Source organism: Lethenteron reissneri, chromosome 26, assembly GCF_015708825.2.
Source record: "Lethenteron reissneri isolate LAM-NWPU_2019-01 chromosome 26, ASM1570882v1, whole genome shotgun sequence".
NCBI classification, from domain to species: Eukaryota; Metazoa; Chordata; class Hyperoartia; order Petromyzontiformes; family Petromyzontidae; genus Lethenteron; species Lethenteron reissneri.
In genome coordinates this window covers 13,270,987-13,296,312 of record NC_083804.1, presented here as the reverse complement: position 1 = coordinate 13,296,312, position 25,326 = coordinate 13,270,987, and the positions used below count along the sequence as shown (strand labels likewise).

At 41.6% G+C, this 25,326-nt stretch overlaps 2 protein-coding genes across 5 annotated transcripts; both read right to left on the bottom strand.

The window, feature by feature from the left end:
* Nucleotides 1–1,215: 1,215 nt before the first annotated feature.
* LOC133347716 (small integral membrane protein 10-like protein 2A) lies at nucleotides 1,216–9,735 on the bottom strand. 2 transcript variants are annotated; one of them, XM_061560225.1, is made up of 3 exons: nucleotides 9,355–9,735; nucleotides 7,747–7,970; nucleotides 1,216–4,792 (listed from the first exon to the last, which is right to left on the bottom strand). In XM_061560225.1, the coding sequence occupies exons 2-3, from the start codon at nucleotides 7,909–7,911 to the stop codon at nucleotides 4,766–4,768; spliced, it is 192 nt and encodes a 63-aa protein (XP_061416209.1). In that variant the 5' UTR covers nucleotides 7,912–7,970; nucleotides 9,355–9,735; the 3' UTR covers nucleotides 1,216–4,765. The 2 variants fall into 2 exon arrangements, with proteins under 2 accessions (XP_061416209.1, XP_061416208.1); XM_061560224.1 differs by lacking the exon at nucleotides 9,355–9,735 and having other exon boundaries at nucleotides 7,747–8,322.
* A 1,959-nt stretch (nucleotides 9,736–11,694) lies between these two features.
* On the bottom strand, nucleotides 11,695–23,881 carry LOC133347715 (ras-related C3 botulinum toxin substrate 1-like). 3 transcript variants are annotated; one of them, XM_061560223.1, is made up of 6 exons: nucleotides 23,614–23,881; nucleotides 19,505–19,576; nucleotides 18,769–18,886; nucleotides 17,500–17,562; nucleotides 14,939–15,108; nucleotides 11,695–13,327 (listed from the first exon to the last, which is right to left on the bottom strand). In XM_061560223.1, exons 1-6 carry the CDS (start codon nucleotides 23,646–23,648, stop codon nucleotides 13,273–13,275), a joined length of 513 nt encoding a protein of 170 aa, XP_061416207.1. In that variant the 5' UTR covers nucleotides 23,649–23,881; the 3' UTR covers nucleotides 11,695–13,272. The 3 variants fall into 3 exon arrangements, with proteins under 3 accessions (XP_061416207.1, XP_061416205.1, XP_061416206.1); XM_061560221.1 differs by having other exon boundaries at nucleotides 11,695–13,333; nucleotides 14,949–15,108; nucleotides 23,614–23,875; XM_061560222.1 differs by lacking the exon at nucleotides 19,505–19,576 and having other exon boundaries at nucleotides 11,695–13,333; nucleotides 14,949–15,108; nucleotides 23,614–23,877.
* Between the last annotated feature and the right edge of the window lie 1,445 nt (nucleotides 23,882–25,326).

Genomic DNA, 25,326 nt, shown 5'->3' with positions numbered 1-25,326 from the left:
GACATGTGCAAAAAGAGCCAAGTAGCTCGTCAAATTCCTTCAGGATAAAGACTCCGATTCTAATAGTACAACAAGAAAGAGAACCATTGCCCATTCATTACCCGCAAATGTATTCATTGGAATACTGTGCACGTACACAGAGCAATCACCGCCCACTTCTGTGAAAACTTGGCAGGACCCTCCTGAAAGAGTGATGATACCGAGTGAGGCTTTCCTGAGTAAACAATAATTCATTAGCGACGAGAAGACTTGTGGCAAGGCTTTTTGAGTGAACCACCAAAAAACAGGTCGATAATGTGAAATACGTAACGGGTAAATTATTTCGCGATAATCGTCATATCGTGATATTTTCTATCCTATCGCGAAAAAGTGATTATCGCGGCGACCCTATTGACCGAATGAATCTGTAATTTACGAGAAAATCCCATAACGGAATAAGAGTTCATCCTCTGTGCGTTTTTGCAAAAACCATCAGCAGTATCTTAAGGACTGCATCTTCGTGTCCACTAAAGTCACCACCAGTGGTACATTTGAACACATGTGACCGACTGACAACAGCAGCAATGAAGCAGTGATCGACAACTGTGGACCGATTTTATCAAAAAGACTCATCGGCACAGCAGTCACCAATGCTCATTGCTTCAAAGTCTGCCTCTGAAAACCATTTATGTGAACACTTCCACACTTCTTTCGATGGGGAAAATGTAATGGGATTGTCGACACCATGTACAGTACTTTTGACATAGAACCTCCACCAGGGGGCAACTGAGGACACAGGGCTTTCTGGAGCAATTGCAGGCCAACGCTCTTGCTGGAAACGCCACTGTGGCGGTTTCCACTGAATAATCTAAACCATGTGACTTGTCATGCATAGCTAAAACATGCATTGCCACAACACAGACAATCGACACAGCTTGCTTTTCCAATCTAACTTGTCCCAATTGGCTTTCTTAAGTTTGCAGTGCAATTATTTTTTTACACATAAATTTGGTATTTAAATAATATACTCATATCCCAAAAGTCATTTAATAAGTTGACAAGTCATTATTAAACCTTGATATTTAACTGGCTCTAGAATTATCTGCAATCGGACAATATATTTCCACATGCTCGAGTCTAGTTATTAATTAATACACATTCCTAGTAATTTCCCATGTCTGCTCATTATGTAATGCATTCGAAGATGTAAGTCTACTACATTTACGAAAACGTCACTGGGCTCATTGGAGGATTTATTGACAATTCAATGCCACGATGACAAACATGACATTTGCAGTCACTGCATGTTGCAGCCAGTAAGGCAAGACTTAAAAAAAAAACTGTACATTTACGGTTAACAGTACAGAGCTCACGAGTTGCAGATGTTACTAGTACGTAGCTGAAATTGACAAGTGTAAAAAAAAGACATTATCCTTTATGCCACTACTTTTGATACAGTGAAGTGAGAAGTTTAATTTTCTCAACACGCAATCAATTTAACCATGGAGAGCAGATGATCAGAAGTCTTATACAACATGAGCTAGCTTAATTATTTTAGGAAGCTATAATTTGTTTCCAAACACAGTAATACTATCGTACAAAACACTAAACCAAAAAAATCATAAATATAGCTTACAAAACAAAAAGCCATTTCAAATGTTTTCCCCTGCAATGTAATGGAAATAGTTTACTTTTCATTAAGTCAAACAAGTGCTCGTAGCCCAATGTATCGTGAGGGAAACATATATATACTGTACCTCACACTTCATCACTTTAGGTTTAGCAGAATTAACCAACCAGGAGCAGCAAGCTGTTGGGAAACCAGATGGACCATTCATCTACATGAATATCCCATAGTACCGTACCACCACATAGGTTCTTACGTAAAACACACATTTATAACCCAGTCAAGTTCAGAGCTCTGTAAAATAGCTCTGAAAAAGCAAACATTTCAAGATAACACGTGCATAAATTGGTTTTCTTGAACATTCCCAGGATTTGTATTTGCTACTAAATCCATACACATCAAAATCTCAATATTCATGCAAGCAGTCATCACTTGACATGCTTACAAATGAAATGTTCCATCTTAATGGATTATGCAGATGAATATGTTAATAATGGACAATTACAAACAAAATACAGACTATATATTTTGCAGATAAATTGAGGTGGAACCACCTCCAAAAAAAAGCTTACATTTTATCCACTCCTACAATATCAGAGACGCATGTATCTACTTTGCTACTGAGCTTAAAGCTCAAGCTGATTTATCATAACTTAGGAAGGATCAACTCAACCAAATGCCCTTCAGTTGTGTAAAAAACAAAGTTCAGATGAGGTGCAGTATCAATCTGCCAAGTGGATAGCCATTGAATACATCAGCTCAACACAATCATATCGAGATGGAGACCAGGGAAGTGTACATTTATGAAAAAAATTCTTTAAATTAAATGTACACAAGTTAATATTAAGGCAGACATTTCTACAAAATCGTGTCATGTTTAACTTGTGCTGTTGTACAAATGAGTTGGCTTACATTGGTTTAAAATACATGTCTTGATATCACCTACTGTGTTAAAAGATGACCGTGCTCAATGGGAATAAAAGTGGTCCAAATCTATTCCTGGACCAAAGCACAGTTGCCAAATGCATCAGTTAATTATTGTTGAGTGATCATGGCACTGCGGTCAGCATATTCCACAACTGACCCAGCAACTGGATTTCACTTCTCAGCCACAGCTACCGTGTCACCAACCTGGACTGACCTGTGAAGTATGACCAAAACAACTGACACGAGATGGAGAGCCCATCGTCCAGCAGGGGCTTGACAAAGCATTGCAATTAATTATATTTCATGTTTGTTATTGTATTCAATTAACAAGTCATATAACAACTTGGCCGAGTTGTTACAAGTTGCCAAAAATAGCATGAATCATGACACTGCAAAAAAAGGACTGGCAATGTGGACAAAAAATATAACAGAAAACAGAGTGCATCAGAGTGCAAGCAGTTGGACTTTTTAAATGTTCATGTACATATGCACATTTTTATGTTCCTTATGTACAAGAAAATGAGATGGCATGGGAAGACCATTTCGCATACAATGACAATCTTGATATGAAGCTTTCCAAACAGCAGGAGAACTGCCTCACCTGATAACGATTGCTTGTGTTGCGATCGAAACGTCGTGATCTATTCATTTTATATCTACGTGACTTAACCGAAAGAACCCAAGAGAATGATGACAATATAACACTGGCTGACTTAATAATTCTGAGACGTCACAAACATCCCCAATATAATTTTCCCAGTACCTTCCAAATCACAGCAGCTATAATTAATCATTACTTACATTGTTGGTCTAAGCCAAAACTACTTTGAGCTTTAAGTCATAAATATTCATTATACATTATGTAGATTTTTGTTACACCGTACCTAGTCTATAACACAGGTAATGAATTTAAAGGCTGTAAACACGCAGACATTACATTTTATCTTACAAAATTGTGTTTATCACGTGACTCATATCAACACGTTACAAAACAATGCAACGTTTTTTACTTTTATAAATCACATTCATTCATCATGCATCATCAGCACAGGACCGTTGGGCCAAACGTGTGACCTCTTGCAACAGCATTCACATAAACTTCTCTTGCTGCCATACCAGCATCTCGAGTACGGTAGTTTCTTTGATCCACATATCACGGGGGGTGGCACTATTCATTTGAGGGCTGCAGTCCACTTTGAACGTCAACCACCAATTGAAATGCGTTTTTTTTTTATAAACCACAGTAAGATGGTTATTCAATTACCAATAAAACATTTTTGAAAAACGACATTCCTAATTTTTTTTTATGCATAAGGGGCATGCTGTAGCACGTGAAAATCTAAACTCTGACAGACGTTTCGAAATTCTCTAAGTCATAAAAAGGCTTGCTTTTACAGAATTTAAAACAGGTGTTTTGCAAAATTCTGAACAAAACATTTTAAGTGTGTATGTCAGGCAATATAATGTTGATTATAATCCAAATGTTGAAGGACACGATGGACAGGGGAGATGCTAAATAATAGTTATTTATATTTCTATACATTCCTATAAATAACACCTTTAGCAATAAATGCAACAATGCAGTAGCACCATCATTCTATCCCATAACATGTCCTTTTGTACAAGTGCATTCACTTTACAGACATTACACAACTTAACTTATCCTACTCGTAAAATATGCTACCCTGAATGGGTCAACTTACAGAGAAGACCACATACCTCACAATGTTTTACTGGTGTGAAACGTAAACAGTGTAACGTGTTACCAATTTCTGTACCGAGAAATCCAATAATTTCCCAATATACTAAAATGAGGCAGGTTCTGATGACAGCAACAGCAGTGTCTTAAGATTCAAAAATCACGAAAGATTGCGTGCCAAAATAACTCCTTGGCATACCAATTTGAGCACAAATGCATTTTGTGAGCAATACAAGGCTCCAAATAATAATAACTGCCCTGCTGTTTTGAGTGTAAACAGTTTATTTATATTTGATGTGCAAAAACCAAACCAGTCATAACTTATAACAGTTGGTTTGGTACAATCATTGTTTTAAATATGACTGTTTGTGTTTTGCAATTGCATTGTTTGCAGAACGGATTGCATTGTAGGTAATTCTTCTTATATCAAACGTCTTGCCTATGAAGGTCCTGAACTAAATCCGAAACGGAGCATCTTATGACGAGTGTTTTTGTCCAGTTTACATAAAACATCTTCAACTCCAAGGTTTTCTTTAATGTGGGTTGATTTCAATGTGTACCTGCAAGCAGAGAAAATACAACATGATTCACAATGACAGAAACACACAACAGTATTCAACTTTCATACAAAATGTAAAACCCCACAAGAACAAACATTTTAGGTTCATTTACAAGGCATTATAAAAGCAACAACAATGCACAAAAGTGAAATGTAGACACTATTTATTTATTCTAATCACAAACTTACCAGTCTTGTTCCACCTCTACACCATCTATGGGGAAGCCTTTGTTCAGCAGTGGATTGACAAAGGTACAAATAAATCACAAGCTAAAACGTATTTAAATGGTTATAACCACTCGGCCATAATATTATTATTGAATTACTGAACCCTTGATTATTTACCATTCAAGTGTTGGCATACAGTTACAACAATTGGGTTATGGACTTTAGCCATACCAATACATGCTGTAGTTTACATTAGAAAAACTTATTTATTTTCAAGGTCAAACGACACTTTGTCCCAAATTCATCTAAGGATGCCTTATTTAAAATTACGGCTCTATTAAGTAGATGAATCAAAAACATTTAATTGGTTACTTATTTTGCATGTGATTACTCGGCCACTTTCAAAACGGTGGTGGCCTCTACATCGTGTCTACTGAAGGAAACCCCCAACAAGCATCACCCACAGCGTGACACGTTGAAGATACCAATGTCACCAAATCCCACTCATCATCTCCCATCCACAGGCACACGTGGGAACAGAGGATACTTTTTTTTCGCAACTACTTTAATTGCATCAGATTAGCCGATTAATCAAACCGATATTTGGTTTAATAATCTAAATTACTTAAATAATTAGATTTGCGAGCTCTAGACATTTTTGACTGGTCTCTGTTATCCATTCTACTGACCGTTGCAGAGATTTACCCGGGCTACACAGTCCTTATAGCACTGTTTGTATATATTGCTGTAATATATTCAGTATCAGTCCCATACATAAGCAACTGTACTACCAGGTACCATGGGATGCCAAGTGTAAGTAACCATATGGCATGAGTTACCGTGGCACAAGAAAATCAATAATGAATTATTCTAGCAGCATAGACCCATTGTTTATTAGTTTAGGCACAATATACTTCTTCCAGACACCAATAATGTAATAACCTCAGTTGTCCATTTCAACTTAATATATTTGCTTAACATTATACTAATTCTATCTGCAGGTTGCAATGGCAAAGTGTTGACAAAAGAGCTCTGATGTACGACAATTTCAAATTAAATTGAAAGCTAGACAATCATAAACACGTGTAGAAGCCAAATTATTATTTAAAGTACACGATTATGGTGTACTTAGTTAGCTGTGCTGCTAAGCTTTGGTTAAAAGCACATTATGGGTATTTGTAATTCTAAAACGCCTAAGTCACGAGTCAATGTACAGTAATGCAGAGAAGTGGTGATGATATTAAGAACAACAGAGGCGTGTATAAAGAGAAAGCCTGCTTTTCTTTTACGGATAAATAGCTGAGCAAAACGTGGATGAATTAGGTTTTAATACAGCAACTACAAAACATGGAAAAACAAAGAGGCCCTTAATTTATTTTGGGACAAATGACAGCGGCGTGGGGCAGCAATGTGAAATTAAAGATGAACTCTGGCACACAATGCACAGCTCTTCTTTCAAATGGCATCAGTCCAGTGGTGCAAAGCTTAAACCTTTTCCTTGCCTACCCACACAATCTCGCGAATAGCGTATTTGGACGTATTTGTAATTAATAGCATTTGAAAAATTAACGTGCCTGTCAATATGGCTGCACCTCCCCAACAGCTGGATTCAACCTGTCCTGTGTGGGTTCACCGAAACCCCGAAAGGTTGCCCGCCCACAGCCAAACATGATGATGACCTTGTGGCACTTGTAACATACATTATTTTAACTCCAGTCTGTTTGTTAACAAGCGGAAATCGAGAGTACTGCAGCACCTGCGCTCTAAAGAGTTTGTCAGTCAGCACGTCACCACTTACATGCGTGGGATTTAAACGTCGCCATTACGAGCGACATTTAATCCTCTAGATGTGGCGATTTTAAATGCCACGTTAGAGCGATTTGAGCCATATTTAGATTTTGAAACGCACTGCCCTGGCGATCATCGCCATTGCTGGTGACGGAGCTGCCAAAAATTAAACACATTTTACATTTGTCAAGATGTGACACACGGGTAATTTTATTAGCCATTTTTACAGGTAGATAAAAATGCCTGGTTAAGTCCAACCGATTTGACGAAACAAATTAATCTAAAATCAGGCTGAACCGATTTGTCAAAACATTGAAATAATCCAATACAAATCTCTCCAAGAGTGTTGCTCTGAAATTGCCGGATTACCAAAATATCTAAAAGCTCTTCGTAATAACAGATCACTGGATTCGCTGTGCGACAGTGGCTTTGTCGCGCCGTGTAAAACGCGATTTGAACACATCGCTGCAATGTGGGCCTGGCTTAAAGCACCGCACCACGAGGTCATCACAGCCTACGCCGCTTCGTCCAGCACACTTCACCATCATTGTCGAGTCCCATACAGTACTGTACCACCACATAATCACATTACCACATTCACAACAAATAGCATAACCTCCACCATCATGAATACCACCACGATCATACGCACCACCACAATCGCAACTACCAACACAAGACCATCACCATTACAAAGTGCGCGCACACACATACACGTAACACTTGACTGACATGTCAGCACACAAAAACACACACACACACACGTAACACTTGACTGGCATGTCAGCACACAAAAACACACACAAACACACACACACTTGACTGGCATGTCAGCACACAAAAACACACACACACACAACACTTGACTGACATGTCAGCACACAAAAACACACACACACACGGCATTTACCTAACAAAGCCACCGCGCGGGCCTGGCAAATGGTGTTGGGTGGTTGGTGACGACAAGGCTGGGAAGGATGGTTTTTTTAATCAGCGCACCTGCAGCCGCACGTTCATCACCATGGACGCCACGAAGTACATGTAGGGGAACCTGTGGCGGAACTTCCACGCCAGGTCGAAGAGCAGCAGCAACGACCGCGTCATGTTCTTCGAGAAGAACGTGTAGAAGTGTCCGAAAGCCGCGGCGTCCGTCAAGCCGACCATGGCCACGGCCCTCGGGCGATGGACCCGGCGAAGACTTTCCCGGCTCGAGAGGCAGCGAACTGGAACGAACAGCGGTCGCGTTACGGCCACCAAAAGTGAAACGCGAACACAAGCGGATGAAGGATGGTCTCTGGTTGAAGCGCTGCTGCTGGTGGTGGGGGGGGGAGTGGAGTTTGGTGGTCGCTGGTTGGCTTGTTCGAGGGCGAGAGATTGGTTGGCCAAGCCGCGATCCGTCCAAAACACGGGTTTTGTCCCCCCCCTCCTCCCCACCCGATGAATGAGCGTTTTAAGTTTTTGCCGCTGTGCGTTTTGCGATGTTGACAGCCGTGGCCGCCGACGTAGCGAGAAGCGCGGGCGAACAATGAAATAGGCCGCGCGTGGCTGCAGTGAATATGGGAGGCACAGGCGAGCAGCTTTATAGCGGAGCGCACTGCACACACACACACGAGAAACTCGAGACCTGACACTAACCTACTATGCAAACAGCAACTTGTACTTTTCGATTTAAAGCTTTCGTGACTGCAGGGATTCATCTTCTTGGTTCTTTCGGTAAAGTCACGTAGAAGGGAAGTAATAAAATAATAAAAATAAAACATAATAAAATAAAATATTTTATTTTATTAAAATAAAACATAATAAAATAAAATATTTAATTTTATTAAAATAAAACATATTTTATTTTATTATGTTTTATTTTTATTATTTTATTACTTCCCTTCTACGTGACTTTACCGAAAGAACCAAGAAGAGCAACTTGTACGTCGATCCCCTAATCCAGCGGTCGGGAACCTATGGCTCGCGAGCCATATATGGCTCTTCCGGGTGACGGCATATGGCTCCCAGACAAATTTGAGTTGAATAATAAAAAAAAATCAGTTTGGAACTGATTTTAAAATACTTGTGATATTGCTTAATAATACTGTGTCATTTTAAAGTAAACAGAAATTAGTTTTGAAGATCAAATTTCTCGGGTCACGGATCCCGTGACCAGAAGTCGCATTAAAAGTAAGACATTTAATTTATTATACGTTAAAATACTATATGGCTCTCAATGAAATATATTTAGAAATATTTGGCTTTTATGGCTCTCCCAGTCAAAAAGGTTCCCGACCCCTGCCCTAATCCTACCCTTGACCAACTAGCTAATCGGCCACGAGTAATATATCCCACTAACCAAAACCCATAACTACATTGCTAACCAGCCACGAACATTGGTCCACCCACACTGACCCCAATCAACCACAAACACCACCCTAACGGACCCAAATCTAACCCCTATCCAACCTCACCACTAGTACTGGTCCCACCGCTAATCAGACTAGCCTACCAAACACTAATACTCGCACATATTCCGAACCTTGTGCGAACCAGGCACTTGCAGTATCCCCAACCCTAGCCAACTATTTCACGTGGCACTCTTATTGAGCCTAACCATGATCCCACCTCTCAACTTTCCGTAGGGTCACTTTATGTTATGTTTTTCTTTTCCAGTTTTGAAGCTCAGAGCGGCCGTCAAAGTCCTCCAGATGTCGGCCTGCGGGGGTCTCCGCAGTGTCTCTCTCTTCGCCTCGTTTGCAGAGTTTGCAGCGTGTGGTGTGTGCCCAATTTGGTTGGTGCTCGGCCGCGTGCAGTGGTGAGATGCTGCTATGCACGACTGTGTGAAGTGGTGAGCTGATGCTATGCACGAAGGGGTGAGCTTGCTTTGAATGAACTCTGTGTAGTGGTGAGCTGATGCTATGAGTGGACTGTGTGTATTGCTGAGTAGTGAGGGATGGATGCGTCCCTGCTATGCCCCCCCACCTACGCCACACGTGGCGCGGCCGTCGCGACCCTTGACCCGACCCAGCTGATTGCAGCCGCCTCGTGTCGTCGCCCCTCATTGGTTCAGCAGTCGCGAAGCGCCACCAATCAGACTCGAGGGCATTCAACTGGGGCCGGTCATGGGGAGGGGGGGTGACCTCTCCGATAAAGGGGCGGGGTCTACAGAGATGATAGCCAATGGGACGCAGGGAGGAGGGGTTCTGCCGCGGAGAGGCGGGGCTTGTGGACAAGAGGGCGGTACCTGCGGGCAAGGGGGCGGGGCTTCGTTGCCCCCACGTGGGGGTGGGGTTGGGGGGAGGTTTCATAATCCGAATTTTGATTTCGACTGCAGTCGGAATCCGATGAGCGAGGGGCGAGTCAGGACGTTACAACAACAAGCAGTACAAAAAACGTGATTGGAGTGCAAGTTAATAGGAGTGGGTTTCACACAACGCAGGGGATACACAACTGCGGAATGGCTCTGACCTCATTAAGTCAACAGCAGTGACTGCCGTGCCGGCGTATTCAAATTAAGACGAAACCGGTCCACAATTGTGTCTATCACTGCTGCTGTCAACTGGTCACATTTCCTCATTGCGATGGTGGCTTTTGACGAGAGGACCACTGTCGTTCTTCTGGAAGTGCTGATAGTTTTTTCCATAACGCGCGTTGTTTGAAACTCATTGTTGGGAGGCTTCCACCAATTCTGCTCTGATGGCTTTTTCTCTTCACAAATTTGACAAACTGGGCTTCCAACTACAGTAACTTTTTGTTTTGTATGCCAACAGGACCTACATCTCTGATGTATTGACCTGGTCAATATATGAACCTTATGGCGGGACCCTGGCGTCCCATAAGCCCCCGGCTCTAGCATAAACATAATGTTAACAAAAACTTTGCTCTTTTTCACCAGTGGGTTTGAAGGATGGTGGCAAGTGTTGTCTTGTTAGACTATGCCTTTAAAACTGAAAACTACTTACCTGCAGTACCTCTATTTAAATACACTATCGAATTTGTTTTGACCCCTCTGTCAATCATCGTGTTTCTCAAGTGTGGATTTGTGAACAAACTTTGTAAACGGTAAATAAAATAGTACGCGTTTTCAATGCGCTGTCCATATTGTAACAAGCGTTTATACCAATGTCACTCTACAGAGTAGTGGGTCGCCGCTCCTCTTATCCGCATTGATACGAGCGGTATGTGGGGACTATGGCTTAACCGCAAAAATAAGTATAACCAGTAAAAACAAAGTTTTTCACTATAAATCCTTTATATGCGTGGCGGCTAGAGTCCTCTCGTCCTCTGGCTTGAGATGGCTGCCACCTATGGGTCAGATGATTGTCTGCCACCATTAAGCAATTGGTAATTAAATATTTAATTTGTTTTCCCTAAACAGTGTAAAATTTTGGAATTTTTTTCACGAAAATTACTTGTCACACACAACGAGTCTGTGTGCAAAATGTCAGCTCGATTGGATCACGGGAAGTGGGTTAAAAAACGAGCGAAAGATTTGCACGGTCCTAAGCAAGCAAGCGAACTTAATATAAAGGATTTAAAAATATATTCGCCTGTGGAGGACGCGGGGATCGATCCCACGACCTTTGGCATGGGAAGCGAGGGCGCTACCAACTGCGCTACTCCGCCACGGCCTGTGGAGGGGTTACGCTCTGGGCTCTTACACTGTGACGTTCAGCCAAAGCCATGAATGAGTTCTATTTGAATATATGTAAAATATTTATTTTTTGCCTAAAAAGTGTAACATTTTGGGAATTTTTTTTTCACGAACATTAATTGTCTAGCACAACGAGTCTGTGTGGAAAATGTCAGCTCGATTGGATCACGGGAAGTGGGTTAAAAAACGACCGAAAGATTTGCACGGTCGTAAGCAAGCAAGCAAGCGAACTTAATATAAAGGATTTAATAAAGGATTTAAAAACGATCTGCACAGATGCATACGGACAAGGTAATAGGATTGTCATCGATTGATCCTGGCTGCAGACATTGGTAGGTCACAAATAATAATGAAGAGAGCAGTTTCACTTTATTATGCATACCGTTATGACAAATAAAGTCACGTAGGTTAAAAGAAAACAAATACATTAAATCACGACGTTTCGGAGGCAACACAAGTCGTGTAGGCAGTTTGAGCGGCTTTGGATAAGACTCATAATCCTGCCCATACCCGAGCATGGAGTGCAGCATTCGCTTGTTCAGCTCTTGTGCGCATTCATCCTCGCTGTTGTGCTTGGACACGACATCACAACAGAATGATCCGTGCCACGTGGGTCGCCGCGTTTATGTGCGCGGTAGGACGGAGTCGCTAAAAATAAACGAATTAATTGCGATTTTGACTTCCGTTTATTCGGGACCCCGGGGTCCCGCCATAAGGTTCATTTGTATGTATGTTGAACTTCTTTCGCGCCGTACGTAACCGACTGCTAATCGGCACGGGTGGCCACCTTAATAATGTATATGTTGTCTTTCGTTTGGATACTGTATGTGCTGTCTATTCATTAAGACAGTTTGCAATATTGTTCAGATGGGCAAATAGTGTCCTCTTAAAAAACATCTCACCACAACCAAAATAAGCATTCATACATGGTGTATTTCTATATTTTCCAATAGATCCACGTGGATCCAGTAAATGGGAAATAAAATAAAATTGAGACATTCTGTTAAACCATCAAACGAAACGCACGTGGAATATCGATACAATGACGGGCTCCCTGAACCATCCAGCCACCTCGTGCCCGATGTAATGCGTGGCACAACCACGGGCAAAAGCCCTGAATGCAGTCCGTCCCATTGAGTTTATTTGCAAGGTTATTGTTGATATTTTATATATTAAAAAAACGGTGCATGCAAGCATTACAAAAATAATAATAAAAGCTCAACCAAGACAACAGTGTGAGAGTAAATAGGATGGAACATTCTAAGATAAATGCAAGTAACGTATTTGAGTAATCCCTGTAGTGTTCAAAATAAGCACATCACTATTTTTAACCAAATAATTTTTTTAAAATAAACAGATCTGAATACAAAATAGACATTTTATGCAAGTGCAGAATACATTCAACAAGGGCGCAATGCTGTATAAATGTGGAAAATACTGAATTGTTCCCAATTTAGTTTGCCCAAGTGCAGTAGCTTAGAATGGGCCAAGCCACAGAAATTGTAAACAGCAAGCGGATGAGCATGTCACTTGCACGACTGCTCGTAAATACATGGCTATACAGTAATGATTAAAAATCCCACATTTCCAAAATAGAATGAAGACAGAGGCTTATACATATACAGTTATTGTCGTGTACTCTGTGTGCATTTTTACAAGCATTAACTGCATTTAACTTGTTATTTTGTAGGAAATTAAATATGATACATTGTTGACACTGTTGACAAAATGCATTTTCGGGGTTAGGATCCCACATTGGTTGTGGGGTCTTGCTTGGCAGAGTGCAAGAGATGTCCATTGTACGCAAGCCTGGGTGTTATAAAAGAGCACACATCTTTTTCTTCCTCTCTATCTTTGGTTCTGGAGAGATGACAGCCCGAACTGTTTCATCAAACACATTCTTGAGGCCACGCTGTGTCAGGGCTGAGCACTCCAAGAACTTGATTGCACCTGAATGAACAAACAAGTGAATTCCTACACTGTACCGACAACCACGAGAGCCTGTGAAGCAGTGCGGTTTACAAACGTGATCTGTATCGTGCAAAAAAGCGATAAATGAAGCGTGTGCAGAGAAGCGTGCAGAGGTGCATGCTTGGAATGACACGGGGTGACAGGAACTTGAACACATGGATTCATAGTAATACATTATATTTATAAAGCACTTTTAAAAAAGTAAACAAGATGCCGTGAATCACTAAATAATATATCCTAGATCAAGGGGGGAGGATAAAAAACGAATAAGACATAGAGATGACCATTCAAATGCTAAGAAAAGTTGGCTTGGGCAGAACACAGCTTGACGAAAAGGGTTGATGGCCAATGGACGAGGACAGTGATAGAATGGCAGCCAAAGGAGGGAATACATCAGACGGTGCGACCACCGTGGAAATGGGACGATAGGATCTGTTCACGTGAGATTGCAGGACTGGGAGGGTGGCGATGGAATGGGAAGGCCACCCAGCCATGGATAGACAATTACTCATCGTGATGATATGCTAATAATATACTGTTGTTACATTTAGGCCAATGTAACAAGCCAGTTTCTGCACATGGAACAGAACAAATGGGCACACACGAAATTATACAGATGAAACAAAAATTAACCATTCATGAATTAAACGAGAACTCCTTAATTGTGGCAATTTAACGAGGTACAGGTTGTTCAGGGGGTGGATATTTACTTGGCTGGTTTAGTTAGTGTAATGTATGTATGTTGAAGTTATTTCGCACCGTACATCGCCAACCATGCAATCGGAGGTGCGAAATACCTTGTTTCCATGAACAGCCAACTCGACTCAACTCGTGTGAATGTGAGTTGACCTCAATTCTCCCAAATATCAAGTTGATGATGAACTCAAGTTGATGAAAAAGTTACAATTCTCTGATTTCGGAAGTTATTCACGAAAGCTGAACAGGTCTTTACATTTCTGCTTGGCCTAACTTCTGACATGGGGAATTCTGGCCAACTCAAGAAGAACATTGTCCAGGAGAAATCTAGCTCTTGGCCACAGTGAAGTGGCAGCTAGCTCAAGTGATTTAAAAACACATTGGAATTGGGTGGTGGGGGAGATAGGAGGCAAACCAATTTTTTAATTAATGTTTATTACCACCAATGTTGTTGTGTTATGATCATTTGTATGCATTTAATAGCTTATTTATGTATTTACTTATGGTAATTCGTTAAAAAGATAGGTTTTTCGTAGGCAAAATCATTACCCGCAAAATGTGCCATTCACGAGAATCTCTAGAATGTATCCCTCGTCAATAATGAGGGAATACTGTACGTACTATGGCTCATAGTAACAAAGTATACATGTGGTCCACAATTCATTTTTTGGATTGGACCACGTAACGATCTGGAAAAATTTCTGTCACAAGACCCTCCACCACCCGATGTAGCCTCAAATAAAAAATGGCACGTTTACATTAAACTGTAGCTCTTGTGACAAATGTCTTGCCAGATCATTAACGTGGTCCAAGCCAAAAATGAATTACGAATCGCAAGATTGGCGGTGAACACGTACGTGTTAAGAAGTGGGTGCGGATATCCTTTTGCATAGCTCACCTATCTCCTTGGCCAGACTCAGTCCCTGAGCATTGGTCACAGGCTGCATGCTTTTCTCCTCGAGGTGCTTGAGAATGTCCTTGTCTTCACGCTGGTCCTGCTTGGTACCCACCAGGATGATAGGGGTCTCTGGGCAGTGGTGCCGCACTTCCTTGAACCACTGGGCACACAGCCAACAGCCGAACGTTTACCATTTTACCTTTCCTCTGCCTGTGACTGACTGCTGCTGCTGGTGTTAAGAAAAATGTCAACTGCTTATATAGCTCTACTTGAGGACCGTCCATAAATGACGTCACGCAATTTTGGACGATTTTTGCCCCCCCCCCCCGTCACACGGCGTCACACGGCGTCACAAAAGTCAGACCCCCCCCCTCAAATATGACGTCACAAAGGTCTGACCCCCCCCCTCAAATATGACGTCACAAAGGTCTGCCCCCCCAAAAAAAATATGCTTCAAATCGCTTTAAACTATTGTCATTGTAGTGCGTATTTAATGTGCCGCTGCGCTCTGATGTTGTAAGAGAAAACATGTATTAAAAAGTCTATCTAATTAAGTAGAACGTGTTGTCTATATTCATTTAAAGTTGCGCATTTCGATGTGACGTCACATTTCTCAAACACCCCTCGTCACACATCGTCACAAATGTCTGACCCACCCTCCCCAATAGGTGCGTGACGTCATTTATGGACGGCCCCTTGGGCGATGTTGTTAGCAGCAGAGGATGATGCAGAAAAATAATTTGACAATGTCCCCTCGTCTGTGTTCTACGCATTCACCAACCCGCACTGACGAATGTGGTGAAGTATGGTCACGAACTACATACAAGTGCTGTACATCTACTGTTTCTGTATAGCGTCTTTAAATACAGTCACATTTAGTCGCTATATATTGTACATCCAATTTTCTGTTGTATTGGGTGTTTTTTTTAATGAAGCAGGAAAACTCGTAAAACAGAAACATTTGTTGGCTAAACTTAGCGGTTATGGGTTAGCATGTTAGCACTTGCGTCTGTATTCAGTTGCTCGTTCCTGTATTTTGCCTGAGGATTCTTGTAACTGATGCTGTTCCAATGCCGAATCAGGGTGCGCCAGATATATTTCCGCACACACACACATTAATCATACCTCATCCTAGGCACACAGATTAAACCGGAAACACTCGGTGAACTTCATGGAATGAAGGCTGTATATGGACATGAGGATACATTTGAGGGATGCGCAGGATATTCTCTTCATAATAAACGCTTTTGGGTTAGATCGCGTTATTTATAAATGTGTCGTGACCCTCCACCACCCGACACGGCCAATCGGTAAAACAAAAAGTGTCACGTTGACAAAAGACAAATAGTTCACGACTTTAGCCCATCGGTGTGTTGATAAGTGATTCCACAACATTTACAATTTTTGATATTCTCTGCTATGCTTTGTTGTGATTTTGTGTATGTAATGATTGAAACAATATCACATGTTGCATGGAAAAACTGTAACACTGTAATAATGAAATAATTTGTCTACAACTTCTGTCTTTTAGGATATAAGTAAAATTCTTGCTAATTGATGCAAATATACAGGGTTGTGTAGGTGAGAAAAATAATCATCTATTCTTGGTTTGTGCACAAAATTGCGAGGCATATAATACATTAAGCCAATTGGTATTTAAACCATTCTTACAGTGCAAAGCCATCACAAAATGTAGTTGGCAGGAGATTCACAGTGGGGATCGATGAAGCACCGGATGTCAGAAGGTGCGTCACCACTTGGATCAGAGAAAAAGGGGTCTTAGAAGTATGTTTATCATATCACCTTCCAGAGGTAATATTATAGGTTGGGGTGGTACACTGCTTTCTGCATGTTGTGAATGGACATTCCTTTATCTCATGACGTGGATACCTATATGTAAAGATGAACACACGTGTGCAGACATGTACACCGTACTGTCTGTGGGTATGAGAGCGGCCTCAGCCGATCATAATCTTACCTGCCCAGCCGTGTCCCACACCCCCATGTTCACATGATTACCATCAACCGTAAGATTGATGACGTAGTTTTCAAACAATTGGAATGTAATAGCGAAAAGCAAGATAAATGTAAAAATCAAAGCTAGCGCATCAAGAACACTTAAATACAGCACTGTGCAATTTAAAAAAATCTGTAGCAAAGCGACAAACATTGCCCCGTAAGCAGAGCAGATGGGGAAGTGCTCCCTTCTACCGCGTGGGCCAGATGGAGGTCACTGTATGGGATATCAGACGTATTTCTGTGACATCCTATTCCATGAGTTGCCAATTTCATGTATGAACACGCATTAACTGGGTGAAAATATCTAAAATTTAAATGCCAATGCAGGATCCTCCTGAAAAAGAGTACTATGACACAGTGTGACTTCCTGGTTAAATAATTAACTTAACTTTCAAAATTGAAGAGTTGAACTGTTCCTAGAGAGATGCGAATGAATTTTTCATCTCATATGACACCAAAAGCACAATTGTGATAACATTTGGGATAATAAATTCCAAAAATTAAATATATAAAAAATATGCTGTTGCCGTACCTTTACGCGTACGTTGTCAAAGGAAGATGGGCTCACGACCGAGAAGCAAATGAGAAAAATGTCCTAAAGAAGCAAAGAGAGAGTTAGCTGCATAGTTTTACCGATCAAATAATAATCCTTACTGCGTCAGCAAGTGCAATCATGCATATACTACAACGAACCAGTACACTGAAAACACTTCAATGCTTAAGCGTATCCACAGTGAAAAATATGTATGTTATATATTGAGGCAAATTTAATATAATTTTTGTAGTGAATGCCATATGCACGGTGTCCAGGTCATCTAGGAGACCTTTATAAATGTACGGCAAATGGAAAAAAGTACACCTTTTCAAACACAGCGTATCACCCATGAGGCGACCTTTGCCTACAGGCCAAGTCTCATTTCTCACTCTGATGATGTAAGAAAGGACACACAAGGAGCCAGGAAGGTGGCTGGGTGGGTCAAGATTGAGACCAATGAGCCGACACCAATGAGATCCTGGCTTTGAATCTGGGTGATTAAACTGGGTTCTAAAGTGCAGAGTTGATGGGTCTCCTCGTGGTTATCAATACGCGAAAAAAATCCATCACAATAATAAATTAGGGTTTTCACTTAATTCGGCTACATTCCAGCTTTTATAAATAATAAAATATATTGGTTGGACTGCCATGCAACATATATTTCTCTGTGCATGGTGTGTGGACAAGTGAAGTGCCTACGAGTATGGATGAAATCGGTCACTTGAAAGAATCTCACTGCTGTAGCTCTGATATCCCTTCCACAAACCATTCTCTAACAAATTAGGTGATGCATTTCACTACAAGAGTTCTGAATTGACACTTCGTCTCATGTAATGAAGCTGATAGCAAGCTTAGAATAACACTGGGATAGCTCATGGTTTGTCTCTCTTCAGTACACAGGTAAAAGTATTCCCAACACTGTACATATATGCATAGATACTGATGTAAGCCAGCTTGGGAGTAATGTGATCAGAGCATTCGACGTATATTTGGCAGGCTGCAAGTTCAAATATGTCATCATCTCTCCAGAGCCAATACAATCATAACCACTGCCTCAGAAACCATATATCCAGAGACGATGGATGCCTGCTATGGCATGTGTCATTGGCAGCATTGGCTGATTGCTGCGCATGGAGGCGAGTGCCAAGTCACGACGTGTTACAGCAGGGAGACAGCTTAACACGGATGTAAACAATCCCTTACATAAGCGTGTGTGCAAGAACATGGGTGAGGATGTATCCACGGGTGTGGACGTGGACACCGTACCGTCTGTGGGTAAGAGAGCGGCCTCAGCCGATCGTAGTCTTCCTGCCCTGCAGTGTCCCAGAGCCCCAGGTTCACGTATTTTCCATCAACCATAAGATTGACGGCATAGTTGTCGAACCTGTTTGATGCAAGCACGCCACATGTACACACAACCTCACTTCTACGGCGTGTACAGCATTGGGATGCAGTCTCTCACTCATGCGCCTCCTTTATTCACGAAAGAATGCCATGTGCTTTGGCATGTAGAGCATGCTACACAACACGCGAGTGTGTAAATTACTTTTACGCGAAACAGCCATGCTTCACGAATTGGCATTGGACTCAAGTAGCACTGCCGCCTGAGGTACACAAAAAACAGGATATCATGGGGAGAGGAATGTCTCATTATACCAAAAGAAGTGAGAACTGTTGGTAAATGTGTTGCCTTAAGTGGTGAATTATTACACAAATGACAAATAAGCAGCCCATTTCATGTTCCGGGAATACTTACAAATTTCTCAGGACAACTACCCCCCCCAAAAAAGAGGATGAACCTGGGATTACCAGGACAGGTGGTGGTAACCTTATTCTCAATGCATAATAAAACACGGCTAACAATATGAATAATGTAGACAATGCATTTTCTTCACATTTTGCTCTACAATAACGCATACTTCCACTGAAACAAAACGTTTACATGTAAAAGGTGTTTTAAATATTTTTTTTTCTGCCATTGGCAAACAAAGGGATAACTCACACTGTCGGAATGTACTCCCCGGGGAAGGTGTTGTTGCTGAAGCTGATCAGCATGCACGTCTTTCCCACCGCACTGACACAAAGTGCACAAACACCACCGTCAACTCCTGTGTAGATGTTTACTTGTGAGCCCTGGCATAATTGTTAATGAACTGCACGTTCCATTTCCATCCTGGTGGATCCACGCTTCCACGACCACAAACAGCCTCCCACACCCACGATTCAATCGGCTCCCATGCCTCCGTGCTCTGCTCGGTTGACTTGACGTGAAATCAATTCAAACTGCCAGGACCTTTGATGAAGGTCAGCTGAAAGCATGAGGGCATGCAACAATCCAAAGGTTTTCCACATTACGCCACATATGGTAAACCGAGATAATGTTTGTTATTGTAAATGTTTTAAAAGAAATTGTCTTGTTTAATTGAATCAAGAAAATTGCATTTAAATGTATTTGCTTTTTTTCTGTACACCTCTTAGGATCTGTGTAAAGCTATTGAAATGTAACATTGTCAGACAAATTGACAGTGCACTTTCGAAGTCCTGGTCTACGAACATGTCGGCCCTGCATATAACGCATGTTGTTAGTTCGTTGTCTTTGAAGAAGCATTGTCATTTGTTTTCTCACCCAGATGTACTTCACAGTTGATTTCCACTGTTAAACCGAACTGCTGTGTATAGGACAAAATTAGTTTTACAAATAGACTTCAAGTACAGTCGTTACGCGCTATGCTCTGTAATATGCAGCACAAATTGGTTTTGCTACAATTCCTCAGCTTAGATCAGTGCAGCCGTTGAAATGAGTGACTTCGGTGTCACGCGAACGCCTTTTCCCAAACACAACTGAACAGCAAAGCTGTTGCCAAAGCATCCTGATAAAACTTGGAAATAACACGTGAAGACATCGTCTTACATATGAACTAGCACATACCCAGACCTAATCAGAAGCCAAAAAAAATCTTAAAATGGAACTCGTGTTGTGATCATGATGCCAATCTTGCTGTAAAATGGCAGTGCGGCTTGACTGAACATGAGTCATTTGCTATCGTCTGTGTGCCTGGCATACAGACGGCTTTGCTCCCGATTCTCTTTCCTTGTGTCAAATGCACTGTTCTAAGTGCAACTAGCAGCCCTTTCACCACAAGGTCCATTACTCTCAAATTCCCTGCCTTTGAGGTGATTTTCTCCAAGTATGAGCTTGTAGGGATGGTCACAATTCCCCATTATGAAATGGTGTATCACTATATTTACATGGCATACATATGTGCATAGGCCTCGGCAAGGTAAGGTAATTTACCCTTTTTACCGGGTAAAAGGGTAAAGGTAAAGAGTAAAGGTGTCGACATGCCAAGGGGTAAGGTCAAGGGTTAAAGGGTAAAGGTAGCTCGGAAGAATTACCCGGTAGGGTAAAGGAAGCGCGAAGTATTACCCGGTAAATACGGTAACTTGTTTACCGCTAAAAGCTCCGTGGCGCAGTCCGTGGCTTACATTTACTAAGTAATATTTAAAAAATACTTTTTTAAAACACGCTTTTATTAAATGTACTAGTAATGGCAGAACTCCACGACTCCAGGAAGTGGCCCCAAAGCTTTCCATAACGTCAGGGTGCCGTAGTGATTTACAGCCAACGTGAGTTGACCGTGGACAATTAGACCCAAGCCGAAACAACATTTACAAAAGAATGTTTAAAAATATATATTTTTATGATAGAATATATTATTGTCATCAGTATGACATAACTATACCAAGTTTGCAGTCGATTTGAGGATACAAGCGTGTAAAATTGGAATCATCGAGAGTATTCTATATGACTAAAGCGCTCTACCTAGCATTTACCTGTTATACACCTTGTTCATGTGTAGTAGTACCCCAGTAATTACCCTGTAATCGAGTAATTTGTACGGGGTAAGGGTAAAAGGGTCGGCTCGTTGCTTTTTACCTTTCACCTTAACGAGGCCTATATAATGTGCAGCACAACAGTTATTTTAAAAAAGCCGATCAAGTAAAAAAAAACATCCTCATTCTTGTTCCATCACTGGTCATGAGAAGTGAATTCCATACGCATTGTAACCTGGATTTGAACAATGACCACCGCTACAGTATGCGTATAAACAAGAAATGTATGCTTTAGCAGCAATTGATGTGTGAGCTGTACCCAGCCGGCACGAACTGACGTTGAAAGCAGAAACACTGCTTTACCCTGAATTCCACTGTAATATCCTTCAGCGAGATTGGCGTTGGAGTGGCAGATCAGGTTTTGGAGTGATTTGTCTATGCCCCACATATGTCGTCGTGATTTTTATTTTATTTTACTTTTATTAATTTTAATGTTTTACCTACGTGACTTTACCGAAAAAAACCTAAGAATATGAATAAGTTTCAGATGTCCAATTACAGGTAGTCCCCGAGTTACGATGGTCCGACTTACGATATTTCGATCTTACGATGGCGATAGCGATACGACAAAATTGCCATCAACAACCTAACATCGTTCAAGTGTGCAGACGACGGACAAAATCTTGGTGAGTCCAGTACAATATGATACGTTACGATACGTTCAATGCATGTATGATACGTAGCTTTAGCGATTTCATTTTAAGGTTACCACGATACGATACGTTCAATGCATGTTAGAAGTGTTTTTATAGCATATAGGATTGTTCCCTGAAAAAACGTTCTATTAAATTGCAGTTCATATAGGTAGGCTAAGAATTTACCTTGTTGTTTTTACTTTACATTTTACTGTGCAATACAGTATTGCAATTAATAAATACATAAGGTATATCGTTTATACAGTACGGTACTGTAAATTGCTCTGTTTTGCTAAATTATCACCATTCTTTAAGACTCCTGGGTAGGCTTGGCCATCTTCAACTTAAGATATTTTCAACTTACGATGGGGTCGTCGTAACGCATCTCCATCGTAAGTAGAGGACTACCTGTAACAGCACGCTGTGGTCAGTACATGGTTACCACAAGGTCTGTCACTCCATGGGGTAGATGCGAACAGAGCAGGTATAAACATGTCTCTTTTTGAAATATCTAATGAAGCCTCTACAATGACGATCCGTTACCAATACACCCTGACAGCATAAACGGTATCTACACAATGTATGCAACGGATTCAGTTCACAAAATGTGAAACATTTCTGAGAAATGTCAAAATATATATAATCACTTGACATTTAATCTCGTGCTTAAAGCTATGGGACCTGAAACAAAATTGCGGGTGGCTCTGAGATCCCACAAGATAATCTGCAACTGGAGTAAACCCCAAAGAGCGTTATGAGTGTAAGGACACGAGGCAGAGATGGCCAACCTCCCCACCGTGTGGATTTCGCGAAAGGGTGGAAGAGGCCACCCACACTCGGCCGGACGCGAGACTTTCAAACTCGCCACGACCTTCCCATTCACACTTTGATTTTCTAGGATTTTCTGTTTGCACTTAGTCACATATTCACTTTAACATGTTTTATTGTTCATGTTTTTGTTTTTTTGTTTGATTCCCGATTCAAGAGCCGAATGGCTCACAGGGCTACATCTAATAAATAAACTTGAACTTGAATATCTTGTAGACGAAACATAGGAGCCGACCGGTCGTTACGCGCTCTCAGCGCAAGCGGGTTTCACGCATCAGCTGTTCGCTCCACTTAGTGACGAGCGACTTCTCCGCTACGCTCAACCGTACAAAGGAAGAAAGACCCCCCCCCCACACACACCACCACCACCACGTACAGCCGTCACAGACGTGTGGGGCAAGTGCCGTCAGCGAACCGTACGAATGCGGCGACATACTCGCATGCAATTTTTATTAAAACTACGTACGCTGGAATACCATCTTCTAAATGGAAAACGCATTTCGTTCGAACTGCTTTTCATCTTTCAATTTGTCGTCCTGCCCCGCGCACGGTTGGCGACGTACGTCGCGAACGAAGTTCAACATCGACGTACATCATAGACACATCGACCGACAGCACCACCCATTACGACCTTCAAACTTCACTCAAGTAATACACACTTTAAGGACAGCATTAGACAGAGGCTGAGTCGACCTCCACACGCGCACAGCGAGAGCGAGAGAGAGATGTGTGTGAGACGGTGGAGAAGACGTACCCATCCCCGACCACCACACACTTGATTGCCTGCATGCCTGGCACAAGCGCTCACGCCCGGCGTGCGCTTGCCAAGCCCGTGGGGAGGGGGTGGTAGGGAACGTGGTGGGGTGGGGGGGAAACCAAGGAACCAAGCAACCAAGCCTGCGTAGTAGTCGCAGAGTCAACTGCGTATGTATCTTTAAAACTCTTGTTCACATATAACGACGGGGAAGAAATGGGAAGAGAGCACTCGAGAGAGAGAGGGGGGGCGAAAGAAAGAGGCGTGTGTGTTGGAGTGGGGGGGTTGTACAAGTATGCAGTAGGCGTTCACCTGGCCGGGGCAAATACCACCTGTATGCGAAAAACAACAAAAAAAACTTCCTCTTGCCTTACAGAGCGCGACGCAAACTTGTTGGATTCCTGTCGCTCTTCACTGGCGTGGTGCCGGGCAACCTTCTCCGTGCACGCGCGGCCGTGACAACGCAAACGCCCAGACAATTTGCCCCATTCCCATAGCCGTAATAAAAGTATTTGTTTTTTAACACGTTCTATCGGTCACTCGGAAGCCACGTTTCAGCAGCGTTGATTCAAGACAAGTAAACTCTGGACCGAGTTCGACATTCGGTGTATCATCAGCAGTCATGCTTGCCTCAACTATTGCTGGAAAACTGCCAGATGTTCATTGGCAAGGACCTTACCGAATACACCAGATATGGTGTGTCCAAGATCGACGCACAATTATATATAGTACTCTGTGAAAATACAATAAGACAAAATTATGGAAGGTGAATTGTCTTGATAATTTGTGTTACTTATCTTCTCCACAACGACGCTAATGATAAGGTCGTGTTGAACGCTTTAACGGTAGTAGTTTAATGTGAAATGGTACCGCAGTGAATCGGGCAGCACTGAGTTTTGGACCTATTCAGTGCCTTTACTGCACAACTATCAATACAGGAAGCCGCATTGTTACGGCATCTCCAATATAAAACCTACAAACCTTCTACCGTACATGAGAATACAACACAAAAATATGGGATATTGGTTTTAAGGGCTTAATGTAATCCGGGTAACACTGCTGTAATAAATTAAGGCAAATGAACGACGTTCGTTTTAAAGATAAATGTGATACGTCTGATGAAAACTATAACATTTTCAAACAAAGATAAATATACTCATTGTGCCTCCCGTAACGACACACGGAGCCAACATGCAGTAGGTTTCAATCACTACATCGGTTTAGCAATGTATACTGTGGAGCACAAACCTGCCTTCATCATTATATAAACATTTACGAAGAGATTTTCTGAGCCATTTGTGAATACGACCCTATCTTCTAACAGCGGTAAAGGCTACATTAGTTAGTAGGATACAATACTGACAATACTGGCTACAGATTGTCACATTGGTTACAACTTGCATAGCATGTGCGCTCTAATAGCTTAGACATGAAAAATCAGGACGTGTGAAATGTGTACGCTTTAGGATGCAATGTTCAAAATGCATAAACCTAAAGTGTTCAAGAGTAATGGCAAGTTATTGTAAATAATGATAAATATTGTACTGTGAATACAACAGGCAAATCAAATGCACAAAATGTTACACTTATAAGTTGCGGATGCCAAGGCTTTTTCTCAAATACCGGTCTATCCACTTTAATTAATGATGAAATGCCAGTCATATAAATTAAAAATATGAATAAAATAGCTTGGATTTAAAAAAATCAAATTGA

Bases quoted from the DNA above. Each gene is read 5' to 3' on its own strand.
- LOC133347716 (XM_061560225.1), bottom strand. From the start codon at position 7,911: ATGGTCGGCTTGACGGACGCCGCGGCTTTCGGACACTTCTACACGTTC. The intron at 4,793-7,746 runs GTGCGCTGATTA...CTCTGCTTGCAG, and splicing joins TGATGAACGTGCGGCTGCAG to GTACACATTGAAATCAACCC.
- LOC133347715 (XM_061560221.1), bottom strand. From the start codon at position 23,648: ATGCAGGCAATCAAGTGTGTGGTGGTCGGGGATGG. The intron at 18,887-19,504 runs GTGAGTTATCCC...TGCATCAAACAG, and splicing joins GGGGAGTACATTCCGACAGT to GTTCGACAACTATGCCGTCA. The intron at 13,334-14,948 runs GTGAGCTATGCA...TTGTTCATTCAG, and splicing joins GAGTCTGGCCAAGGAGATAG to GTGCAATCAAGTTCTTGGAG.